Genomic DNA, 23,137 nt, shown 5'->3' on the forward strand with positions numbered 1-23,137 from the left:
AGCAGAGAGAGAGGGTGAAGCAGGCTCACCACTGAGCAGAGAGCCCAATGCAGGGCTGGATCCCAGGACCCTGGGATCATGACCTGAGCCCAAGGCAGAGGCTTAACCCACTGAGCCACCCAGGCGCCCATACACATACAGCATTCTTTTAGAAAGCACTCTGATCCAAGTAACTCCATTCCTGGAAGTTCATCCAGAAAAGTTAGTCTGGCTCGTCATCCACCCCCATAATAAGAAAGAAGGAATGTGCTTGAAGATGTTCATTGCAGCATTAGGCAGAAGAAAGAAACAATGAAGACAACCTGACAGACAGCAGTGCCTTAGTTTGTTGGAAAATCCACAGTGTTATCTACATGAGTTATGAAGGCAACATGGAAAATGCTTATATTCTGAATGAGAAGTACAGAATATAATTTCAAAATTGCATTATTATTATAATATAGGAAATACATATTAAGATGGACGAAGATTTGAAACAAAAATAAAGAAAAATTTTGCTTTTATATTGGTAGGACTGTGGGTGACATTTTTATCTTAATTTCCATTTCATTGTTATAATGTTTTTCATTTATTTTTAAAAATTCCTCTACGAACAGTTGAACATTTGAACAGAAACATAATGAGGAACAAGTCCATCTTTTCCTAATCCTCCTGCCTTGCTAACAAAAAAGAGCTTTGTCGTGTTCAGGGTTGAGATGAATTCTTTTACAAATCCCAAACTTTAAACCCTGTTATTAAACAGCCATCAGTTTCCATGTAACAGGTTGACAATCCCCCAATATGCTGGATTAAAATTTTTCTTTAATAAAGAGATTTGAAATTCTATTCCAGTTACCAACCAGGTCTTTCAGCTTCTTAAAAAAAAAAAAAAACTTCCTATTATCCCTCTGGTGACTACTCTATTTTATCTCCATTGCCCCAGATTCTCTCCAAAAACTCTCTCAATCCAGTTTCTATTACTATCAGCAGCTTACATCAAGGTCAACAGCGACTGCTGGACTTAATGAACAAGTTCAGGTTCTTAACCAGAAATTCCCATTACACTTAAAGCTGCCAAACCCCTCTTTTTCTCTTCTAGCCCTGGGGTCACCAGATGGATCCTCTGCTCCTCTTCCTTCCCATTTTGCCTTTATGGCACTAATTCCTTTAGTATAAACCACTGACTTCTACCAAGAAACCTGAGACCTGCTGACAACAGCAGGCTCCGACCCCCATCCTGCTCCAAGCAAAATGCTTCCCTCCAACATGTATGTATCCCACAGCTACATCATGCATTCTCAGTGGCTGCCATAATCCCCCTAAGGGGGTGAAAATTGGTTCTTGGGGGGAGAGGAGAAAAAAAAGCTTATTCTTTAAAAAGTCTCTTGTGTATAAAGCACAGATATAAATACAATGAAGAAATCAATACACAATATATCTGTGGTATTAAAATTTCATTGGGAAAGGGTGATTAGGAGAAGTGTCTAAAAGGACTCCTGGGGTGAGGAGCAATAATGAAAAAAAAAAAATTGAACAATACTGATCTACATTGTACCAGGCATTCTTAGGTGCTAGGAATACAGCAGTGAATGAATCAGACCAACAAACAAGTCACGAGACAAACAGGTTAAAATATAGACTTGGTCAGGTGGTAATAATTGCTAAGGAGAAAAGGAAAAGCAAGCAAAAGGACTGATAGAAGAGGTGACCGGGCAGGGGGTGACAACTTTAAATAAGGTGGTTAAAGAAGGCCTTCCTGACCAAGTGTCATTTACATCAAGCTGTGGAGGTGAGGGAGCAAGTCATGAGGATACCAGGGGACCAATATTTGCAAAGGCCCTGAGGTAGAAACACTCCAGGCGTGACTGAAGTACAGTAATGAGGCCAACGGCCAGAGCACACTGCTCAAGGAAATAGGTAGCAGATGAAGTTAGAGAACTGGCAAGGAGTCCAACCCACATAGGTCCATTGTAATGCGTTGGCTTATACTCTGAGTAAGAGTAGAACCCACTGAAATGGTTTAAGCAGGGGATTGACATAAACAAATTCATTTATTAAAGATGTCTCTGGGGGCACCTGGGTGGCTCAGTGGGTGAAAGCCTTTGCCTTTGGCTCAGGTCATGATCCCAGAGTCCTGGAATTGAGCCCCGCGTTGGGCTCTCTGCTCAGCATGGAGCCTGCTTCCCTTCCTCTCTCTCTCTGCCTGCCTCTCTGCCTACTTGTGATCTCTGTCTGTCAAATAAATAAATAAAATATTAAAAAAAAAAAAGATGCCTCTGGCTGCTGGGCTGAGAGTAGACTGTAAGAAGTAGGGGTGAGGGGTGCCTGGGTGGCTCAGTGGGTTAAAGCCTCTGCCTTCGTCTCAGGTCATGATCCCAGGGTTCTGGGATTGAGCCCCGCATCGGGCTCTCTGCTTCTCAGGGAGCCTGCTTCCTCCTCTTTCTCTGCCTGCCTCTCTGTCTGCTTGTGATCTCTGTCTGTCAAATAAATAAAATCTAAAAAAAAAAAAGAAGTGGGGGTGAAAGCCGAGAGACCAGCCAGGACGCCCTTGCTGTCATGTGAGTGACAGATGACGATGGCTCAGACTGCGATGGAACAGTGGAGATGGAGAAGTGTTTGGATTCTGAAGGTTGTGCCAACAGGTTTTCCTGATGGATTCAACAGGAAACGAGAGAGTAAGAATCAAGGATGGTGCCGAGGAAGAATGGAGCTGCCAGCAACTGAGGCGAAGAAGGCTGAAGGCAGCAAGTGTGAGGAAGGGAAGACTATGGGTGCTGTTTGGGACACAATGAGATGCCTATTGAATACCCCAGTCAAGATGTTCGGGAGGAAGTTGAGGGCTTACAAGCGTGGGACTGAAGGCGAAATCCAGGCTGGAGATACTGCTTTGTTAAGTGTTTCTAGTAAAAGCCATGCTACCGGATAGGACCCAAAGAAGTGAGTGAAGAGCGAGAGGAGGTACAAGAACGGAGTCATGTCCTAGAGAATGCCAAAGGGGAGGATGAACCCACAAAGCAGACCAAGATAGCAGCCAGTGAGGTAGCAGAAGCCGGAGACTGTCGTGTGGGGGAACCCGGCGAAGGAAGCATTTCCAGGGAAGAGGCAGTGAGCCATTGTGCCAAATGGAGGAGCCCAGGTAAGATGGGGACAAAGACCGACTGTTGGGTTTGGCAGCCTGAAGCTCTTCGGTGCCTTGGGAAAGGTAGTTATCGGAGCAAGTGGTTCAAGAAAATGGGGAGAGGGAGGAGACACTGAGAATACAGCCAACTCCTAGAGGGGTTTTGCTCTAAGGGAAAATGGAAAAAAAAGAAGTAATAGCGGGAGCGCTTAAGTGAGATTTACTTTTTTAAAGATTTTATGTATCTATTTATATTTAGAGACAGAGCCCTGGTGAGCTGGAGGAGGAACAGAGGGATAGGGACAAACAGACTTTGTGCTGAGCAGAGAGCCGGAGGGAGGGCTTGATCTCATCACTCTGAGATCGTGACATGAGCCAAAATCAAGAATTGGAGGTTTAACCCACTGAGCCACCCAGGTGCCCTGATATTTTTTTTTAAGATGAGAAAATGACAGCATGCTATTTGTGTGCTGATGAGACTGATGCAAAGAAAGGGGGGAATGGACGTGGCAGAGAGAACCCCTCAGCAGTGTCTCTGAGGAGATGAGAAGGGACATCCATGAACAGCAGTGGAGCTGGCCACCGAAGGGGCACAGCACAGAGAATTTTACTGAGCACCTACACTGTGCTAAGTACTCCGGTATGCTGAGGTCATGGAGTCCTCACACATTTGAGAGAAAGGTAGAATTCCCTTTTCAGATAAGGAAATGCAGGTTTAGGGAGTTCACCAACTTAGAAAAGGAGCTGAAGTGTGAATCTCCTCTGATCTCAAAAGCCTGGCCCCTTCCCAGGCTTCCCCAAGGAGCACCTTCCTTCTACAGAGAGAAACAGGGACCCTTTGACTGGCTCCAGGTCACACGGTGGACTAGAACCCAGCGCCGGGCTCTTGGCCCCATACTCCCTTTCTTCTCTCTTACGGAGCCCGTCCTCCTTCATGCCAAATGGTCACCTGGGCTGAGGCTCTTGTTCATGTCCAGAAGGGCCTCCTCAGTTCAGACCTTAGCCTCCCCCTCTTTTATGGCTTTAGTCAGATTTATAGAGGTATAATTACATGCAATAAAATTCACCTTTTTTTTTTGAGTGTACAGTCTAATTTGTATTTTGACTAATACATAAGGGCATGTAAATACCACCACAGTCAAGATATAGAACACTTCCATCACCCTCAAAATTTCCCCTGTGCCCCTTTTGTGATCCATCTCCTCCCTCACTGTCAACATGGGACAAAAACTGATTTTTCTGTCATTTTGTCCTTTCCAGAATGCCATATGTACAGAATCCTACAACATGCAACCTTTTGAGTGTAGTTCATTTCAGTTAGCATAATGTGTTTCAGATCCATTCAAGTTATTGTATGTACCAATGCTCTGTTCCTTTTGATTACTGAAAAGTATGTTATCTTATGGATGGGCCAAAGCTTGTTTATACATTCACCAGTTGATGGATATTTAAGATGTCTCTAATTTTTGGCAAATACGAATAAAGCCACTGTAAACATTTGTGGACATATGTTTTAAATTCTCCTAGGTAAATATCTAGAAATGGAGTTGCTGGGTCACATGTTAAGTCTTTTTAAAGTACTGAAAGTTAAGTTTTAAAGTTAAGTTTTTTAAAGCACTGAAACAATTGAATATCTATGTGCAAAAGTAAAAACTAACCTTGGCCATAGACAAAGAAATAACTCAAAATAGATCACAGACTGTAATGTGATCCTAAAACTAAAAAATGTCTAGAAGAAAAACGGGCAAATATTATTTGTGACCTTGCATGAGGCAAAGACTTCTTAGATTTGACATCTAAAACATGATACATAAAAGAAAAACAATTGATAAACTAGAATTCATAAAAATAAGAACTGCTTTTCAAAAGGCACTGATAAGAGAATGAACAGACAAGCCACATACTTGGAGAAAATATCTGTGAATTACTTATCTGATACAGAGCTCATATCCAGCAGGCATAAAGAATTCTCAGAACTCAATAATAATAAGAAACAATCCAATAAAAAATGCACAAAGATATCAACACTCTTCACCAAAAAAGATATATAGAAAGCAAATAGACTCACAAAATGATGCTCACTATCATTAGTCATTTGGAAAATGCCAAGCAAAATTAAAATGAGGTAAACTACACACCTATTTAAATGATTACAATTTTAAAAAGCTGCCAAGTGCAAGAATGCAGAAAGATTGGGACTCATACACGGTTGGTGGGAGGGTGAAATAGCACAGTCACTCTGGAAAACAATTGCCAGTTTCTTACAAAGCTACACGTGCCGGAGCTGGGGGTGGGGTGAGGGGGCAGGTGGATGGCAAAGGGGAAACCAGAAGTTTCTGGAACAGTGAAATTGTTCTATTTATTGATTGAGGTGGTGATTGCATAACTGAGTGTCAGAATTCACAGAAATAGCCACTAAAAAGGAAGAGTTTTTTTCTTACTGCGTTTATTTTACTTTAATCTTAAAAATGGGAGGAGGAAGAGGAGTGAAAGGCAAAGGCAGCAATCCCTTTGCTGTGTGATCAGGCAATTTAACTTCTCTGGGCTTCTGGGCTTCTTTGTTTAATCTATACATTGACGATAAAATAGTCCCTTCTTTATATTGTCATAAGAATTAAAAAATTCAAATCTCTCCTTTATGTTTCAATTTATGTTGTAAAAATATAAAGACTTTAGTTTCTCATTTATGTAATATACGTAAAGACCTGGAACTTAACAAATACTATATAATTTTTGGCTGTTATTTTCAGTCCTATTATTATTTCTCAGGTATTGCTCTTTGAGGAAGTTTGGTGATGAAAGAGCAGAGAAAAGAAAGGCACTCGGGCTAGGGTGGTCTGAGGACGGGGAGAGCGAGATAATATGGACTCATGCACAGAGTGGACGAAATCCGTGAGAAGAGAACGAAAGACAAGAAATCATTCCGAACGCACTGGACCAATCCTGTCCTACGAATATGGCATCGGCAGGCAGCTGATGTCCCCTTCACCTGTCAACAGCTAATTAAGTAATTTCTGGAGGCCAGAAGTGACTTGCTGGATTTAATGACAGCCCTGCCACAGCTCAAAATGTTCAAATCCTTTCCCTGTGTTATAATCCCACACCTAAAAGAACAGAAAGACCAAACCAACCTACATCTCGATACACCATATCCAATACGATGAAAGTGGCACTTCCCTGTATTTATCTGAACGGTCTGTTCTCAGCTTCAGCCAAGCAAAAGTCACAGGAACGTTGGTTGGAAAATGGAAGGGTTGTTACCAGAGTTCTGTCTGGTCATGACAGACTCAGAGCATTTTCACCAAAAACAGAAACCCCGAGAAAGTGTAAGTAACTGTACATCTCACAAGGATTAGTGTCCTGCTGGGTCACTTTCTCAACACAGTGGAAATTGTAAGAGAATTCCTAAGAATTAGAATGCTCCATGTGACAATTTGTTTTAGCTCCTAGCTTTTCTTTCTAGGAGGCAAATCTGTGCAACTTCTTTCTGTCTTTGTTTCACTGGTCACCAGCCTTGATTTTCAGACGGGCTCCCCCTAGCTACCCTATCAGGGACACAGAGGTTGCCACTTTTAACAGGTGGGGAGATAGACCATGCGGGGTTTTTTGATAACTGCTAGTAGAAACGAAATCGACAGTTGATGGAGCTAAGAATAGCAAGTTGGATCCATGGTACATCTCAGCAGCTGGGAGCTCAGGTGGGCAGAGCATCAAGGAACAAGACTAGCTGCTTCACTCTGCGCCCCCAGAACCCCGGGGGGTGGGGGAGGGGACAGCAGAGGCTTACCACCCTAGAGTATGAACATCCACATTGCCACTCCGCCATTCCTCCCAGTAGCTGAGGAATTTCCTTATTTTACCTCTCAACCTACCCATCCACATCATTTCTAATTGATAAGGACTTTAAAAAGTGCAACCACAAAAAAGAAATAAATAAAAATCTAAAGTACAACCACAATACCATTAACATAACTGACGAAATCAGTAATAGTTATGTAATACCATCGAATACCCAGTCCATGTTCAATTTTCTCTGGTTATCTCAAAAATGACTTTCATAAAGCATCTGTTCAAATCACAAACAGTATCCATACATTGCATCTAGTATTAAGTCTCTGAAGCCTCCTTTAATCTAGAAGGCACAGGAGTTTTCAGTCTTCATTTATCCATTTAGTATTATGGTTTTTTAGGTATTTATGTATTCATTGACTAAAGATTGCTTAAGATAGAGAAAAAATAAAAAAGACAGAGAAAAAATAAAAATAGAGAAAGATACAGATAGAGATAAAGATAGAGAAAAATAAGATAGAGCTAGAGATAAAATCTCTATAGAGAAAAAAAAAGATAGAGATAGAGAAAAAATAAAAACCTAAACGTACATAATGAAATACCTTCAGTCTCCTTCTCCAGAAGCACTGTTAGAAGTTTTGTGTGTAGCCTTCTAGAAATGTCTGCCTGGATAAGCATGCCTGTCCCTGAGGCTGCTCTAGCATGCTGGTTTAGAGAATGGACAGGAGTTCAAATCTCCGCCACTTATTAAGTACAAATCTTGGGTGTGTGAGCCCCAGTTTTTCCTGTTAGTAGGTGAGTTGTTGAGAGAATAAAATCAGGTGAGTACTTAATTATTTGTTATTACATACATTCCCCTTCGGCTTGTCCCTGAATGCATATTTCTATTTGTTTGGGTGTTTGTTTTCTTTTCCACCTAACATATTTTGATGATCATTCCATACCTGTTCTTATAGATTCATGTCATTGTTTGGAACATTTTCTTCCCTTGGCTTCTTTGCTATCCCATCCATGGACTTGTTCCTAACTCACAAGCTCTCTTTCTCAGGCTTCTGGGCTGGTTTCTCTTCTCTCCTGTGCAAGTCAGTGTGGCGGAGCCTCAGGGTCCTTCTCTCCTCTAGTTACAGTTTCTCCACAGGTGATAGCCATTCCTCTGGCTTTACATACCAGGATGAGGTCACGGAGGCCCTTAGGTCGTGAAATTTAAGGAGACATTTACTCCTGGGCTTGTGCTAGAGGGGATTGACCCCAGAGAGTGATTGGTCCCTTTAAATTTCATGCCCTAGGCACCTTGCTTGCCTCACCCTGGTACCACTTCCCTAAAGACCTCCACCTTCTCCCTGGCCTCTGGATACATAAATCCTATTTGGAAACTCTATTTGCATATCTTAGGTGCAACTTAAACTAAAATATCTAAAACAGGGGCACCTGGGTGGCTCAGTTGGTTAAGACACTGCCTTCGGCTCAGGTCATGATCCCAGAGGCCTAGGATTGAGTCTCGCACAGGGCTCCCTGCTCAAAGGGGAGTGTGCTTCCCCCTCTGACCTCTCCCCTCATGCTCTCTCTCTCACATTCTCTTTCTCCCAAATAAGTAAATAAAAAAAATTTTTTTTTAATCTTAAAAAAAGAAATCTGAAACAGAACCTCACTTCCCACTCCCATGCCCAGACTCACACCTTCCACTTGTCTGTGTCAGTATAACACCACCACTTATTTGGTTGTTTATCTTTGATTCCCTTCTTTCAACAGGTCCTATCTTCTATCTCTAAGATAGATTCCAAATCTGATAACTGCCTGCCACCTCTACTGCTGCACCTTAGGTCCACCCCCGTCTCTTGCCACTGTGAATACCCCGTTCCTCTGGGTCTCCCTGGGTTCCTCTGGGTCTCCCTGGGTTCCTCTGGGTCTCCCTGCTTCCACAGCTGCCCTCCTCCCTGCCCCCCACCCCCTTTATTCCTGCTAATCAGCGGCCAGAGTGATCTTTTCACATCACGAAGGAGACTGTGTCCCTCTTACTTGAAACTCCCGTGCAGCTTCCCAGTGAATTTAGAATGAAAAGCCAACTCCTTACAGAGGTCAGCTGACCAGGACCCAGTGGGTGCAGCAGTCTGATTCCAGTCTCCCAGTGGCACTTCCCTTCCTCTCACTCACCAGCCTCATCTGAGTGCTGCTGCCGCAGCGGGGGTTCCTTTCCGCAGGAATGCTCTTCCCCAGGTGTTTGGGTATTTATACAGCGGCTTCCTTCCTGGCATTCAGGTACCAGCTCAGGTGTTAACTGCTGACCACCCTTATCCACTCACTCAATCACTCAAAATTCCATTGCCCTGTTTCATTTCTGCATAGCGGCAGCATTTTGTGACAGTGTCTTAGTGTTACCATTGCATTATAACCCCCCAAAGGTCAGGGGCTTGAAAGAAAAAGGTCTACATTCACCTGCCTAGGTCTTGTTTGGGCTGCAGTTAAATAGCAGCTGCGGTTGAAGTCGCCCAGAGGCTTTCCCGGGCTGGACGTCCAAGACTCTTCCCTGCCATGTCTGCTGCTACTCTGGGCGGCCTTTCTCTCCAGCAGAGTAACTTGGACTTCCTGAATGACCGCTCAAGCCATCAAGAGAAAAGACGTAGGAACCGCTGATCTTCTCAGAGGCTAGCCTGGGACTGGCATACTGTAGTTCTAGGGCCATATTCAGTTGGACAAAACAGTCACAAATCAGCCCAGGTTCAAGGGGACTGAGGAATAAATTCCTCTAAAGGGGAAGCGCCATGTGTGTAGAAGGAAATAATTGATGGTGGCCATCTTTGTAGATAAGCTATGAAATTTGCCTGTTTAATTCTTGTCTGTTTACTCCCATTAGGTTATAATCTCCACGAGACAACAGGGACCTTGTCTGTCTTGTTTTATGGCTCTATTTCCAGCACCTAGAACAATGCCTGGCACATACTAGGTGCTCAGTAAATAAGTTAAGAAGCACTTGATAAATGTTTGGGAAACGAAACTTCCCCGGATTGGTCTTGCCAGATTTATTGATGCTAAGAATACTGATGCCTCACCAGATAAGAGAGACCCTACATTTATAAAGTATTTCATTTCCTCTGCAAACAAGAAAAACTTGTCCTGAACACAAAATCTAGAAATAGATTTGGCATGTTTTCTAAATGGAAAATATTTCTTGTATCACCAGAAATTATTTTCCCACAGCTTGTGCGACATCAAAATATTGAAGTTCACTGAAAATACCTCATTTTTTCATCTTGGTGTGGACTAGAAACAATTTTTTTCTTTTTTGGAGCAAAGGAAACAGAAATGCTTCCTGATGTTCAAACTCCCCCAGATATCCTCAAACTGAAAATGTCATTTCAAGACAGATTAAAAAAAAAAAAAAAGCTACTGTGAAATGTTATTAAAAGTTTGGTCATCAATATGTACAGTTTTTGGTTATAAAGACACCACTTGTTTAGTTAAGTAATTACATATGACCCAGGGCAGAAAAAATTCCCCCAAATCTCCTCCTTGTTGGTCTTTACTGGTGAGTTCTATAAAATAATCCTGTGTTTAAACCTTTTTCTAAATTCCTTGTAAATTAATAAGTGAGAATGAATTCATCTGAAGGATTTTAGTGATTTTTGAAGTTAAAAAGAAGGATTTGATTTTTGAAATTGCATTTGCAGACTACCTCTAATGAAATTTCTTCTAACCTTTGTTTTATCTTTAGTTTTCCCAGATTTGATCCAAGCCATCCCCGTGAGCATCCACGTCAATGTCATCCTCTTCTCCACGATCCTGGTCGTTCTGACCATGGTGGGAACAGCCTTCTTCATGTACAATGCTTTTGGCAAGCCCTTTGAAACCCTGCATGGTCCACTAGGGTTGTATCTTTTGAGCTTCATTTCAGGTGAGTACAAAATTCTTTTTTATTTTTTTTAAGATTTTATTTATTTATTTGACAGAGAGAGATCACAAGTAGGCAGAGAGGGAGGCAGAGAGAGAGGGGGAAGCAGGCTTCCTGCCGAGCATAGAGCTCGATGTGGGGCTCGATCCCAGGACCCTGAGATCATGACCTGAGCTGAAGGCAGAGGCTTAACCCACTGAATCACCCAGGTGCCCCTGAGTACAAAATTCCACTTCTGCTTCAAAGCACTTCTACTCTGACACACAGAAAAATGTGCCTTCCAAGGTGTCAAAAGACAGGTCTACCTAAATGTGAAGTGACTGTACATAGACGCAGATGTCCATTGTAGCATTGTATCTGATCGCCAAAATGAAGAGAAACATGATTATCCAACAATAGGGAATTCTAGATCTGCATCATGATATTTTATATGCATAAATGCTGGCATTAAATTGTATCTTTGAAGATGTCATCAAAAGGATGCATGCTTGTATCAAAAAATTAAGTGACTAAAACAGTGTATATGATTTTATCAATATAAATAAAATCATAAGATTTTATGAACTGAATTTGATTATGTGTAAGTAGAGACAGCATATATAAATATTTGGATTGTACATATCCTCTTTCTAGCCTCCATATAGATACGCACACACAAACACACACACAGAGTCCCATTCTGTTCATAGTAATTACCACCGAGTAGTGAAATTATAGGTGATTTTCACTTTTTCTTATGCTTTTTAGTATTTCCGAATGTTCAGTAACATGCATTTATTTATTTATAATCAGGAAAATAAGTAAAAGTCACCCACAAAAAGTAAAGACCAGTGTTCCGCCCACATGAGTTGTCCTATTCAGGCCCACAGGTATTTTGTGTAGCCTAATGATAGGTGTAGCTGAGAAAAAATAAACTCTGAGCTCAGAAACCAGTTCATCAGTAAACAAATCCCACTCAAAAACTCAGGCTGATGGAAAAGAATAGAAACCCCGGATATTGCCACAGGGTGCTTAGGATATATTTACCAGGAGAAGAGAAACACGAGAAAATCAAGACTATACCCGTAACTTGCATGTAGCCATTCTTCTATCGGAGGTCTCTAATTTCATCCCATTTTAAACTTGCAAAAAGACTTAGTACCTTGTCATATTCCCAGGAAGCATCTGCCTTTCTCTTAAGGATTTCATGAGGAGACGAGAGAGATTACAAGTCACACCAGCAAACAGCAGATTGAAAAGTCCTATCAGTCTGTTTCCTTCTCCTCTGACATTGCATTTTGGCTGCCCCCGGGTGCCAGGCCCTGCTGTGTCTGGCCCCTGCTCCCTTCGCCTAGCACAGATCAATGCCAGCCACAAGCTTGCATGTCTCCCTCTCCAGAAAACAGAGTCCTGGGTCAACAGGGGCTCCCTCAGCTCACAGGGCAGTCCGGCCTTCATCCATTCGGACTTGGGCACACTTCTTGGCTTCTTTCCTTATCCACTTCTTGCCCATCTAGTAATTCACTTCACCAAAGCAGTTCTCTCTCGAGTGGGGTTTCTGCTACCATTCTCCCTCACGTCACAGTTTTCAATCATGCAGAAACGGGGACCCCAGGAGGGCAGACTAAGTCTTTTTCTTCTGTGTATCTCCAGCGAGAGCATCCACCATGAGGCTCTATGTGCAGTAAACAATTCAGTATATGTTGGCGGATCTGAAAAAAGCAAACCCAGAAGGAGATGTCGGGTGGGCACTTAGTACAGGTTAGAGAAGTCAGAATTTCAATGGGCTGCGGGGAGCAGAGCCGGCCCACAGGGCTGGCAGGACAGGAGCTGGGGCGGGGTGGATGAACTCTGTAAAGGAAGGCTGAGGGCTTCGGAATTAGGGCAGAGGAGCAAGAGCACCGGTACAGGGGGCGGACAGACAGACCAAGAGAGTGATTCAGTACCGTGGATGGGTCCAGGTGAGAAGCGGATGCTGGCATTACCTCCTGCTCCCTCAACATACCAAACCAAACCGGTAGATCTGGGGGGGGGGTGTGCTATTTTAGTGAAGGCCATTAAATCAATCAGAGGCCAGCCAGAAAACAGGGAATACGCACGATTTTGATCACGGGAATACAATGATCAGCAGTAGTTCTCAAAGTGGGGTTCCCCAGACTGGCAGCATTTGCCGCACCTGGAAACTTGATAGAAAAGCAAATTCTCCGGTCCCTCCCCAGACCTGCTACTGGCATCAAACACTTGGGGTGGGGGGGAGCAATGCGTTCAACAAGTCTTTAGGTGATTCCGAAGCAAGCTCAGGTGAGAGAACCAGGGCTGTCAGGAACTGATGAAACAGGTGTTAGACGACTGGCGACACGGAATGGAGACCCTAAGGTAACTCGGAGACTGTCATCTCAGAAAGCAGCTGCCGTTCCCAGGGTTTATGGAACTCAGGGAAGAGTTTGGAGTTACCAGAACTTAGCTGCTTGAGAGAGGCTGGGGCGCTGGGTGTCAGACCTTTGAGGAGATGACGCCGTCGAGTGACACCAGCGGTGGCTCTGGGGGAGTAGGAAGGGTTTGGAAAGCCTCCCTGCCCCCCACACCACCAGTGCTGTATCCTGCTTCCCCCACATCCCCCACTGCCTCCCCAGTGCTGTACTGACAGAACAGAACGGCAAGCAGCTGACAAGGCAGAACCAGAGTCAGGGCAGTCTTGACCCAGCATCACAAAGCAGAGGGAAAAAAAGCGCGGTTCGAAGGCGAAATACAACAGCTTATTAACTGGCGCAACCATCTCGCACTCCAGCTTCTGAATGAAATTCAGAAGAGCAGCCCATTTGGAAGACAAATTATTTGACAGTTCTAACGGACGACCAAACTAACGGTATTTGAAAGGCAAGATGACTCAGAGAATGCAGAATCTAATCCAAGTCCCAGATCTTATCTCGGCCCTTGGCCAAATCTAATGCAACGAAAACCTGAGCACGGAAATATATGCGGGAACACACAGACCCTGTGCTTACATTATATCTTATTTATCTTTGAACTTGTTGCAAAAGCAGGTCCTCAATAAAGGTTTGTGGATGAGGGAAAGAAGAGAAGAGGAGTAAGGAAAAGAAGGAGCTAGCTCTAGATCTGTCTTGCAGAAGAAAAAAGCCTACTGTTTGCACCCTATCTGCTTTTTCACGACCAAATCCTTATTTTCTAAGCGCCAAAAATCCCAGTAACTTTTTAAGAACTGTGCAGGACAGCAAAGCATGTTTGCTTTGGGTCAAAAAGACTGATGGTTGGTGACCTTTGGGGTAAGCAGATCACTCTTGAATCACAGACTACCTCCTCTGGTTTGGTCCACATACAATAACCAGAAGCTCCTGGCATTTTGGAAATGTTTATCTCAAGTTGTAACATTCTTGGAGATCCCAGCTCTATATCCTAACTGTGGACGGATGGGGACTTACAGCCTCATGCCAAACCCTGTAACTCTGAGCCAACAGATTTACGCCCAAAGAAAGGAGAGCCTGTATGAGGAAGTCCTTTTGTTCCCACATGAGTCACACTCCACTGGAGACCCCTTTACAGGCCCACAGTGGGGGAAGTGGGGAGGGGTAGCTCTCTTCCACCAAGTGTCCTCCACCATTTTGCTGCCCAGGTGGCCTTCCTCACAATCCGCAGGGAAAACCCCTTCTACCTTAGACCTCTATTCTCTTCTTCTCTCACGCACCCCTGGGTTCCCCAAGATTCCCCCTTTCTTTGTGCTGATATCATTCGGGTCTACTGCCCACCCCCTTGGTGATGGGGACCTAAGGTTTGACATCCTGAGGCAAGAAGATGGGGGAGAAGGAAAGGGAAGGTGTCTTCCTTCCACAAGCCTTGAGTAACAGTGCTCTGAGCATCCTTTTCTGTGTTCCCCTGTGCATGCCAGATCCCGGAGACAAAGAGGGAAAAGGAATACACCTGCGGATAAGGCCACCATAGGTTTCATTCGCCACAGCTGGCTCGAGCTATGGCCTGATAATCTGTTGCCCTCCTGGACCAGATGTTGGGGCCACTTCTCACAGCTTCCAAATTCGGTCCATCACATTCCTCAGCCTTCTTTGTGCTGCATTTCTGTCCGCTGTCATTGTTCACGAGACACACGCAACCCAATCCATTTGCTCTTTCTCATCTTGTCGATTATTAACTAGATTTGAGAAATCTTTCCCCAAGTTAGGATTTCAGTAATACCGTTATGGTCCCCCTTACTTCATTTTGGGCAGTGATTCTCTTTCTGGACTATACACTAGAATCCTTTGAAAAACTTGCTAAAAATGCTGACACCAGGCCCCGTGCTACGTTAATTAAATTGGAGTCTCTGGGGGTGGAGTCTGGGTACAGGTGTTCTTTTTTTTTTTTTTTTTTTAAGATTTTACTTATTTATTTACTTATTTGACTGGTGGTGGGAGAGCAGGAACAAAAGCAGGAGGAGTAGGAGAGGGAAAGCAGGCTTCCCACTGAGCAGGGAGCCCAGTGTGGGACTAAATCCCAGGACCCTGGCATCATGACCTAAGCCGAAGGCAGACGCTTAACCATCTGAGCCACCCAGGTGAACCTACAGGTGTTTTTGTAAGCTCTCTTGGCAATTCTAATGCGTGACAGTGTTGAGAACCGCTGATTGAGATGCATACATTTCCCTTATTCAACAAACCCTGAGTGACAGCCCGCTATGTGCCCACCATGATCATAGGCACCAGTGCTAAATGCTATTACCCATCAGGCACACAGTCCTGCCTTCATGGAATAAGTCTGGTGGGAGAAGCAAACAAAAGCATACCTAAAAAAAAAAAAAAAATACCTAAGTAATTAATGTAGACAATCATTCCAATAAGGGTGATAAACGTTAGAATAGAGAATGAAGGGAAAGGGGAGATGGGGGCTTTGATGCAGTGGCCACCAAGTAGTTCCAAGGATACAAAGGAGCTGAGGACCCCCAGAGACTTACCCAAGGAGAGGAGAAAGCACAAGTGAACAGTCTAGGGAAAGAGGTCAGCTTGCCATAGGAACTGAAAGAAAGCCCATGTGCCTGGAGTAGGTAATGAGGGAGAAATGGCCAAGAAAAAAAAAATCATTTGCAAGACCTGTTGATGCCAGTTAATGTCAGACTCAGACCTCAAAAGCCATGGTAAATCTTTTAGAATTGATTCTAATTGCACTGAGAAGCTTGTGAAAGATTTTAAGAAGACGTCGGAGAGCTGATTTACCTTTTAAGAAATGTCTGGCGAAAGACTAGGCTATTGCCTTGGACATGGAGAGAGATGAATGGATTCTAAAAACATTTTGAGAGTAAATCCAAAACGTTTTGCAGGTGGCTTAAGCAAGTAGACAGTGGTGGCATTAACTAAGATGAATAAGACAAGGGGAGGAACAGACTTGGAGTTTGGGGCAAGGAAGAGCTGGGAGGAGGAGCCTGGCACTGAAAATCAATGTTCTATTTGTGGTATGTCAAGTTTAAGATCCTAAGAAGTATCCGAGTAGAGATGGCGAGTAGCCAGTGGGATATATGAGTCTGGAGCTCGGAGAAGAGGTCTAGACAAAAGACATAAATTTAGGAGTTGTCAGGATATAGATATTATTTAAAGCAATGGAAATGGATGAGATCATCTACATGAGAGAGAATGTAGATAGAGAAAAACTGGCGTGAGACCAATCCCTAAAGAACACCGATGAGGAGGAAGGAAGAGAGGTCAGCAATGGCACTGACTAGGTGTGTCCAGAAAGGAGGAAGGAAAACCAAGAGGCCATGTTGTTCCTGAGGCTATCAGACTGGGATATTTCAAGAGTATGGCTGAATGGTGAGCTTTTTGAAAGCATAAAAGGGAGAGGTAATGAGAAGGGAAAGCAGAATGGGTCAAACAGGGGTAAAACACTTCCCCCAAGGTTTATAATACAACAGGAGAGAGAGAGATGTACACAAATTAAGAAGGTAGAGAAAGAGAGGGCCCTGGAGAAGAAGCAGCTGAGCACAGAAGATCCTTCGTTTCACATCAGAGCTCTGACGTATGAATATCTGCCTTTCTATATTCCATTCTATTCCATTATTTCTATATTCCATTCAGAAGTTTCCCAATTGATGGCGAGGTCCCAGATCTGCCAGGAAAAGGGAGCAGGCTAGGTAGAGGACTTGCCATGGATCAATCATAGAACATCCTAGATAGTTCAGTAAATACTCCCTGAAAATGATATGAAGGGTATTGACTCGGGCCTTTTAGAGGTGATAAAAACCTCCCAAATGCTGACTTAATGCAAATTGTATTTACTGTGTCTTCCCTTAAATAGAGCATCATGTTATGAGTTATACCAAGCAAGGTGAACAAATACAACGACTGCTTTCCTTTAAAAGGGGGGCTTTTCTGGGTCACCTGGGTGGTGCAGTCAGTTAAGCATCTGCTCTTGATTTGGGTTCAGTTCATGATCTCAGGGTCACGAGATCGAGCCGTCTGTTAGGCTCCACGCTCAGCGCGAAGTCTGCCTAAGATTCTCTCTTCATCTCCCTCTGCTCTTTCCCCTGCTCTTTCTCTCTCTCTCCAATAAATAAATAAATCTTTAAAAAATAAATAAATAAAAGGGGAATGTTCCTAATATGGGCCTAATTCTTATTATTCTAGCTGTGGCATAGAACATAAATAAACACAGTCACACATGAAACACATGGGAAAATAACAAGCAGGACAGAAATAGAAGAAGGCTTGCATTATATATCAGCCTTAGTACTCCTGGTATCCCAGCCCTTGTACTAGGTCTAGGGCATATTATTCTGCAACCGGTGGTCACTGGCTACCTGGTCTTGACTTCCATCCTTACCAAGGAGCACCTACCCAAAGTCCAAGAAGCAGATACAGGGATGTCCAGGTATCGGAGCCACTGGACCTGAGGAAGGACAGGATTGGTGGTAGGAGAAGTCAGCAATAAAAACATACTGCTAGTATCTCAGCATAGACTTTAGAAAGGCGGCCACAGAAGGAGAGAAGTACTACTAGCCGGCCTGTGATGGCAAAGGACCAGGGCTCCTGTACGGAGGTGCAGGGGGCAGCAGGATAACAAGAGGACGGTGCTCCAGGTTACTCATGTTGAGGGAGCCAGAAAAGAACCATCCAACTCCACATCCAACATGTGCCCCGTACCGGGCCATGACCCGGGGAGGGGAGATGCTCAATCTTGTTCCATCACAATAGTAAACAGGCTCCTATCCTATTCAGAACATGCACACGTGTCTTCCTTTCTGTTTGATCTAGAACGAAAGCCAAGACTTCCAAACTCCCCCAGTTGGTTCCCCCAACTCCCCTCTGCCCACCACAGCCCCACACACGACTCACCTCTTAACTCCTCTCTGCCCGGCTCCCTGCCTCTCTCGAGTCGGCCCAGACCCCCTGGGGCCTCTGCACAGGCTGTTCCCTCACCCCAAAAGGCTATTCCCCTCAGTTAGCTACTTTCTCAGTCCCTGACTTCGTTTAAGAGGCTTAAAATATCACCCTGTCCCTGAGGCCTCCCCTGCCCACCCCCTTATTCTCCTTGAAGCAAATCATGCTCTCATAAGCAAGCACTAGAGGGCCCTTGCTGGCCTTGTTGTGTGTTGCCACTTTTCCACTGTCCTCACCACTAGCAGTGCCCCGAGGACAGGGATTTTTGGGGGGCATCCGGGGCTCTACCCCAGTGCCTTCAGTGATGCACTAGGCATGAAATAACTATTTGTTTGATAAACGACTAAAGCAGAATCAGCTCTGTGCCTTTCCTGGCAACAAAAGGTAGTCTTTTCTGAAAGGCAATTCAGGTTCGAGAAAGACTGCTGATTTTAGGTCATTTCTTCTCCACACCAATCCCACTCTCACCAGTGTGACATTTGTAAAACGTGAGTCGGAGGTGGGCTCTTTCACTCCCCAGGAGAACACAAAGAGAGGACCCGGCTCTTCGGAAACGTGTGACCAGATTGCTCCCCATGACGACCTCAAAATCTACTCTTAGGTATTTGCTTGCTTTCCTTGTCCCTCTGCCCCTCTTCTAGATGGCAGCCATTGGTCTCCATACCATTGGCAGCCAGAACTCCTTTTATTTGTGGAAGAAATTATTGCTGGAGACCTCACCTTTGCTGGCTGGCTCTCTACCGAGATTGCATGATTTCACAGAAAATTAGCACCTACACCTGCAAAGCTGTGGCTTTCCCGCCCCCATTTATCATCTTTCAAGACTCCTTAAAGAAGGAAATTATCAATTTATCATTCTGTGGAGGAAATGGAATGCCTCTAATATTTGTCATCTATAAGAGAGTTTAAAGATGACGTGCTAGCTTTCTGGAAAGGTTGGCCATTACTTTAAATGGAACTGAAATTCTAATTTATTATTTCCCAAAATACAATCTTGGTGATAATAGGAGAATGTATGAAAGCTCTCTTTTTTTTTTTTTTTTTTTTTTTAACCCTGAGCACATATTGTCACTGAAACCCCAGGTCCCCTGGTCCCCCACAGATCCTGGCAGGACGTTCCGACCCCTAAAGGCATAGTCAGCTTCAGGGTCAGCCATGGATGAAGAGGCAGCTTTCCCGTTAACTGTGCCCTTTGCTCTGTATATCGCAAGGGCTGGAGGAGAGAGGCATCCAATTCTGCAGTCCCCGACAGCTGCCAGAGGACGGTCATGAGTGTGCAGTGTCTAGCACATTACAAATGTTTGTTAATTGACTGGTAATTCATTGTGTGACAGCCGTATAACTCAGCTATCCTTTTCAGTCAGGGATTAACTCAGTAATCAGTCATTAAAGGGGGAAAAATATTACAGTTCCAGCCAGATGGCAGGGCAATCAAACACATAAAGGAAAATGGCTGGTCTTTCAGTGAGAGGCAAGGCAGCAAAACCTGGGTCCTGTGCCTGGTTATGTTCCAAATTCTAGCTGGAGCAAGTTTTGGCAGGCTTTCCTACATCTCGTGTGCTCTAACCTTTCTGATAAGCAGGAGTGATGTTGGTCAGACGAATGAGGGAGGCATCTGTCCCAGTGACCCCCGCTGAGTTTGGACTCCTCAGATGCCTGGATAACCGGGAGAAGGAAGCAGGAAGCATGCAGACCTTAACCGAACGTTTGAGAGGCCTTGAGCAAAAGTGTTAATGACAGCCCACCTACCCCATGTCCAAACATTTTAAAGTTCTAAGCAAATAAACTATTCAGTGAGACATGTTTTATCCTCCTGCTTTGACAAACATCTCTCCATAAGGGCCTGGAAGGCCAGATTCACATTTAGAATTTTGGACCTCAATGTAGTGATGGAGGACAACGGGCCGCTGTCTGTCCACCTCCCTCCCCTTGCTTGGTTCCACTGCACTACCCTGTAATGGGCCTCAGGATACCCTGAGTATCCAAACAAGGCCCTCGGAATAGCTGTTCCTTGGGCATCCTCAGGCCTCGGGGCTCTGCATCATCAGCCACAAAATCTGTCCAAGGAAGATGAGATGCTCATGCAGTCCTGGGAATGTGCTCAAAGCTGTTTGGGGAGGGAATTCCCAGGTCCCGAGGGTATGGTCTAGAACATGGGTCAAAGGCAGAAGACGGGCTCATCCCATTGACTTCAAGGATTCCTCTCCTTATGAGAAAGGATCTTTCTAGAAGAAAGAGAGCGAGTAATACCCTCCAACTGTGGGAGCCAAGGCAGGGGCCCCCTTGCTGGGAACTGAAGGGCATATTAGACAAGTGCCAAGCCCTATTTCCAGCATCACTCCCATCCCCTACACACTTCTCTCCGTGAGAAGTGTGTAGTAGCCAGGCCACAAAGAGAAGATAAACTTCATGAGTATTCTTTGGTCCATAAATTGTAGTTATCCTTGGCCCCACATGTCTTTTAGAGCCACGGACAGAGGGAAGCAAAAATACCCTGATGTCACGGTGAGTCGTTTCCCTTTGCTTCTCTTCAGAGTCACGAGGGGGGCAGAAACTCAAGCTAGGTAGCTCTGCTCCACCTTTGAAATGACAAGGGTGACCTCATGGTCCACTCCAGAATCCAGTGCAGAATCCCAGACCATCTTCTCAACTACTGGACCATGCACTCTGTTCTGGGAGCTCGCACGCTTGGGCAATTTGCCGTGGAGAAAGGCTGTGAGTCTGAAGATACCCCACGCAACCTTTACTTTAGGAATTTGAAATACAGTCTCACTATGATACTGTCTCCTTAACAAAGTAGTACCTTTAAAATATTTAACAACTTGAAAAGGAAACTGAGCTTGAATTTTCCTTTCAAGCACTAAGGAAATACAGTGTTTCGCTTCTGTCTGAAATTCACCATCTCCTCAGACAAAGAAGGTTCTTCCGGTAAAAGCAATGGCATTTTCTCCACAATTTTCAAATAAAAGATAAAGAGAAAACAGCATTGCAGCCTTTTTGTTGGATCTAACAAGAAAGGAATAATACGGTTTTGCCAGGGGAGAACTCTGGTTTTAAGTTCAGAATACAAAAATAGGCTGACCAATTTTACAAAGGAATATTCTCGACTGCTGCTCTAAGGCTGGTGAGAAGTGAAGTTTCAAGAAAACGAGATCATTTGATTATTCAGGGGGTATATATGGTGATCAAGCTGATGGGCCAGTCCTCTGTGAAATTCTAAAATAGAAAAAATGTGATTTCTCTTTCTCTGCTCATCCCACCCCTCACCCTTTACCCTCATACGATCCATTCTCTTCCTCGACCCCAACCCAAACCTGGCCTTTGGGAAAAGAATGGAGGACATCATTTGCATTATAGCTCCTCATGTCCAGATAACTCTCCCCACATGGTCCAGCCTCCCTTCACTCAGCTGACTTTTCCTGTAGCTGCTTCCAAAGAACCTTCCATGATGCTGCCCACCCTCTCAGTAACAGCCATCTATCCCTCCCCAGCTCTTACACTCAGTGCAATGGGTTTGTAATTGTCTTACCCTGTCCGACTATACTCTCTGTTAGAGGAGAAATCATATGTGTTTTCTTTAATGTTGAAATCTCCACCACTGTCCCGGTGCTTGGCACATAACAAGTCAAATAGAATAAATGAATGAGTGAATTAATGAATGGGAACTCAAGCCACTATGTTGCTGCTCCCAGAGTGTTTGAATTAACTGTAATTGAAGAGCGAGGAGCACTTACCCCTCCTAAAGGAGTCATAAACCTAATGGGAGAGTGTTTGGAGGAACAAGGCACTGTGATGCATTCTTTTGGGTGGCCTATCTGGTGTAGTCAGGTTTCTTTGGTGTGTGGTGGGGCAAGGTAAGGGATTATGGTAAGAACTTGCAAGATGAGAGGAAAACCTAAAATTCATAGGAAGAGCTACTATTAGTAAACATTTATATGTGTCAATTTTAATGACAAATGCTAATTGGGCACCTCATTTATTATCCACATTTGATACATGAGAAAATGGAGACTTGGAGATTCAAATTGTCTAATTTCACTGAATAAGAGGAAGAATCAGGGTCTGAATCCAAACTGGTTTGACCTAAGTCAGAAGGACATCTCAGCAAGTCTCATATTAAGTGAAACCCCAAGGTGCTGGCGTGGGAAGCAGGACTAGCCATGGAAGTCCCTGGCATCCTGGGCTACCCACTGTGCTCCTAATCTGGTCGCCTGCTTCTGCCCCCTGTGCCATCTGCCCATCTGGGGGTCTCCCATTCTGCATTCTCAGTGGGAGAGGACCTATCAGAATTTCCAGGCAGCACTCAGTATGAAGAGCCCCTCCCTGAAGAGAGCTCACCCCAGACTTCAGCCGCACCAGTTAAGATTAGATTAAGCTACCAATGAGTGGTAAATGAGGCAGAAATAACAACAGTGGACTAAACAAAATAGGGAATTATTTTTCTTTCACATAAAAACCTAGAATTTGAAGTCCACGGTTGGTCTGATAGCTCCAGGTGTCTGGGATCCAGACTCTGCCTTTCTTGTTTTTCTATAGCATATGGCTTGCATTTCTGAGGCCACCTGCTCCAAAATACTGCTGGAGCTCCAGCCATTGCATCCATATTTCAGCTACCGGAAGGAGGAGGGGGAAAAGAAAGAGCTGATACACGCAGACTTCAAGGAAACATTCTCGCTCCTACAACCCACCTCTCCTCAAGCAAAAATGTAGCCTTTATTCAAGGCAGCCACATGCCCAGGTAAAAATCCTGAGTTCTGTTAGGAACATGGAGAACAAATACGGTTTGCCTCAATACCTTATCTATGGCTCCTTTTGCCCAGGGACTCCTGTGTGCAGCTATGGCCAGGTGGGAGCTGGTGAAGAGAGGAAGGCAAGCTGCCCTTCTGAAGGAAGCCCTAGGCTCTTTCACGACAGGGCTGTATGACTGACATTTGTTCTATGTGGCCTGTGAAGTATAGATACATTTGTTCTCTTGAAGCCACATCACGGCAGTGGCTGCTTTGTAGCCTC

General features: G+C 44.3%; 1 protein-coding gene across 1 annotated transcript in view; it reads left to right on the forward strand.

Annotated features, from left to right (window-relative positions):
* Positions 1-23,137, forward strand: part of CLRN1 (clarin 1) — a 37,155-nt gene that overhangs the window by 13,426 nt on the left and 592 nt on the right. The window contains exon 2 of the mRNA XM_059165240.1: positions 10,596-10,775. Coding sequence (XP_059021223.1) covers positions 10,596-10,775 — 180 coding nt within the window. The remainder of the gene's footprint in view (positions 1-10,595; positions 10,776-23,137) is intronic.

Source organism: Mustela lutreola, chromosome 2 (genome assembly GCF_030435805.1).
Source record: "Mustela lutreola isolate mMusLut2 chromosome 2, mMusLut2.pri, whole genome shotgun sequence".
Lineage (NCBI taxonomy): Eukaryota > Metazoa > Chordata > Mammalia > Carnivora > Mustelidae > Mustela > Mustela lutreola.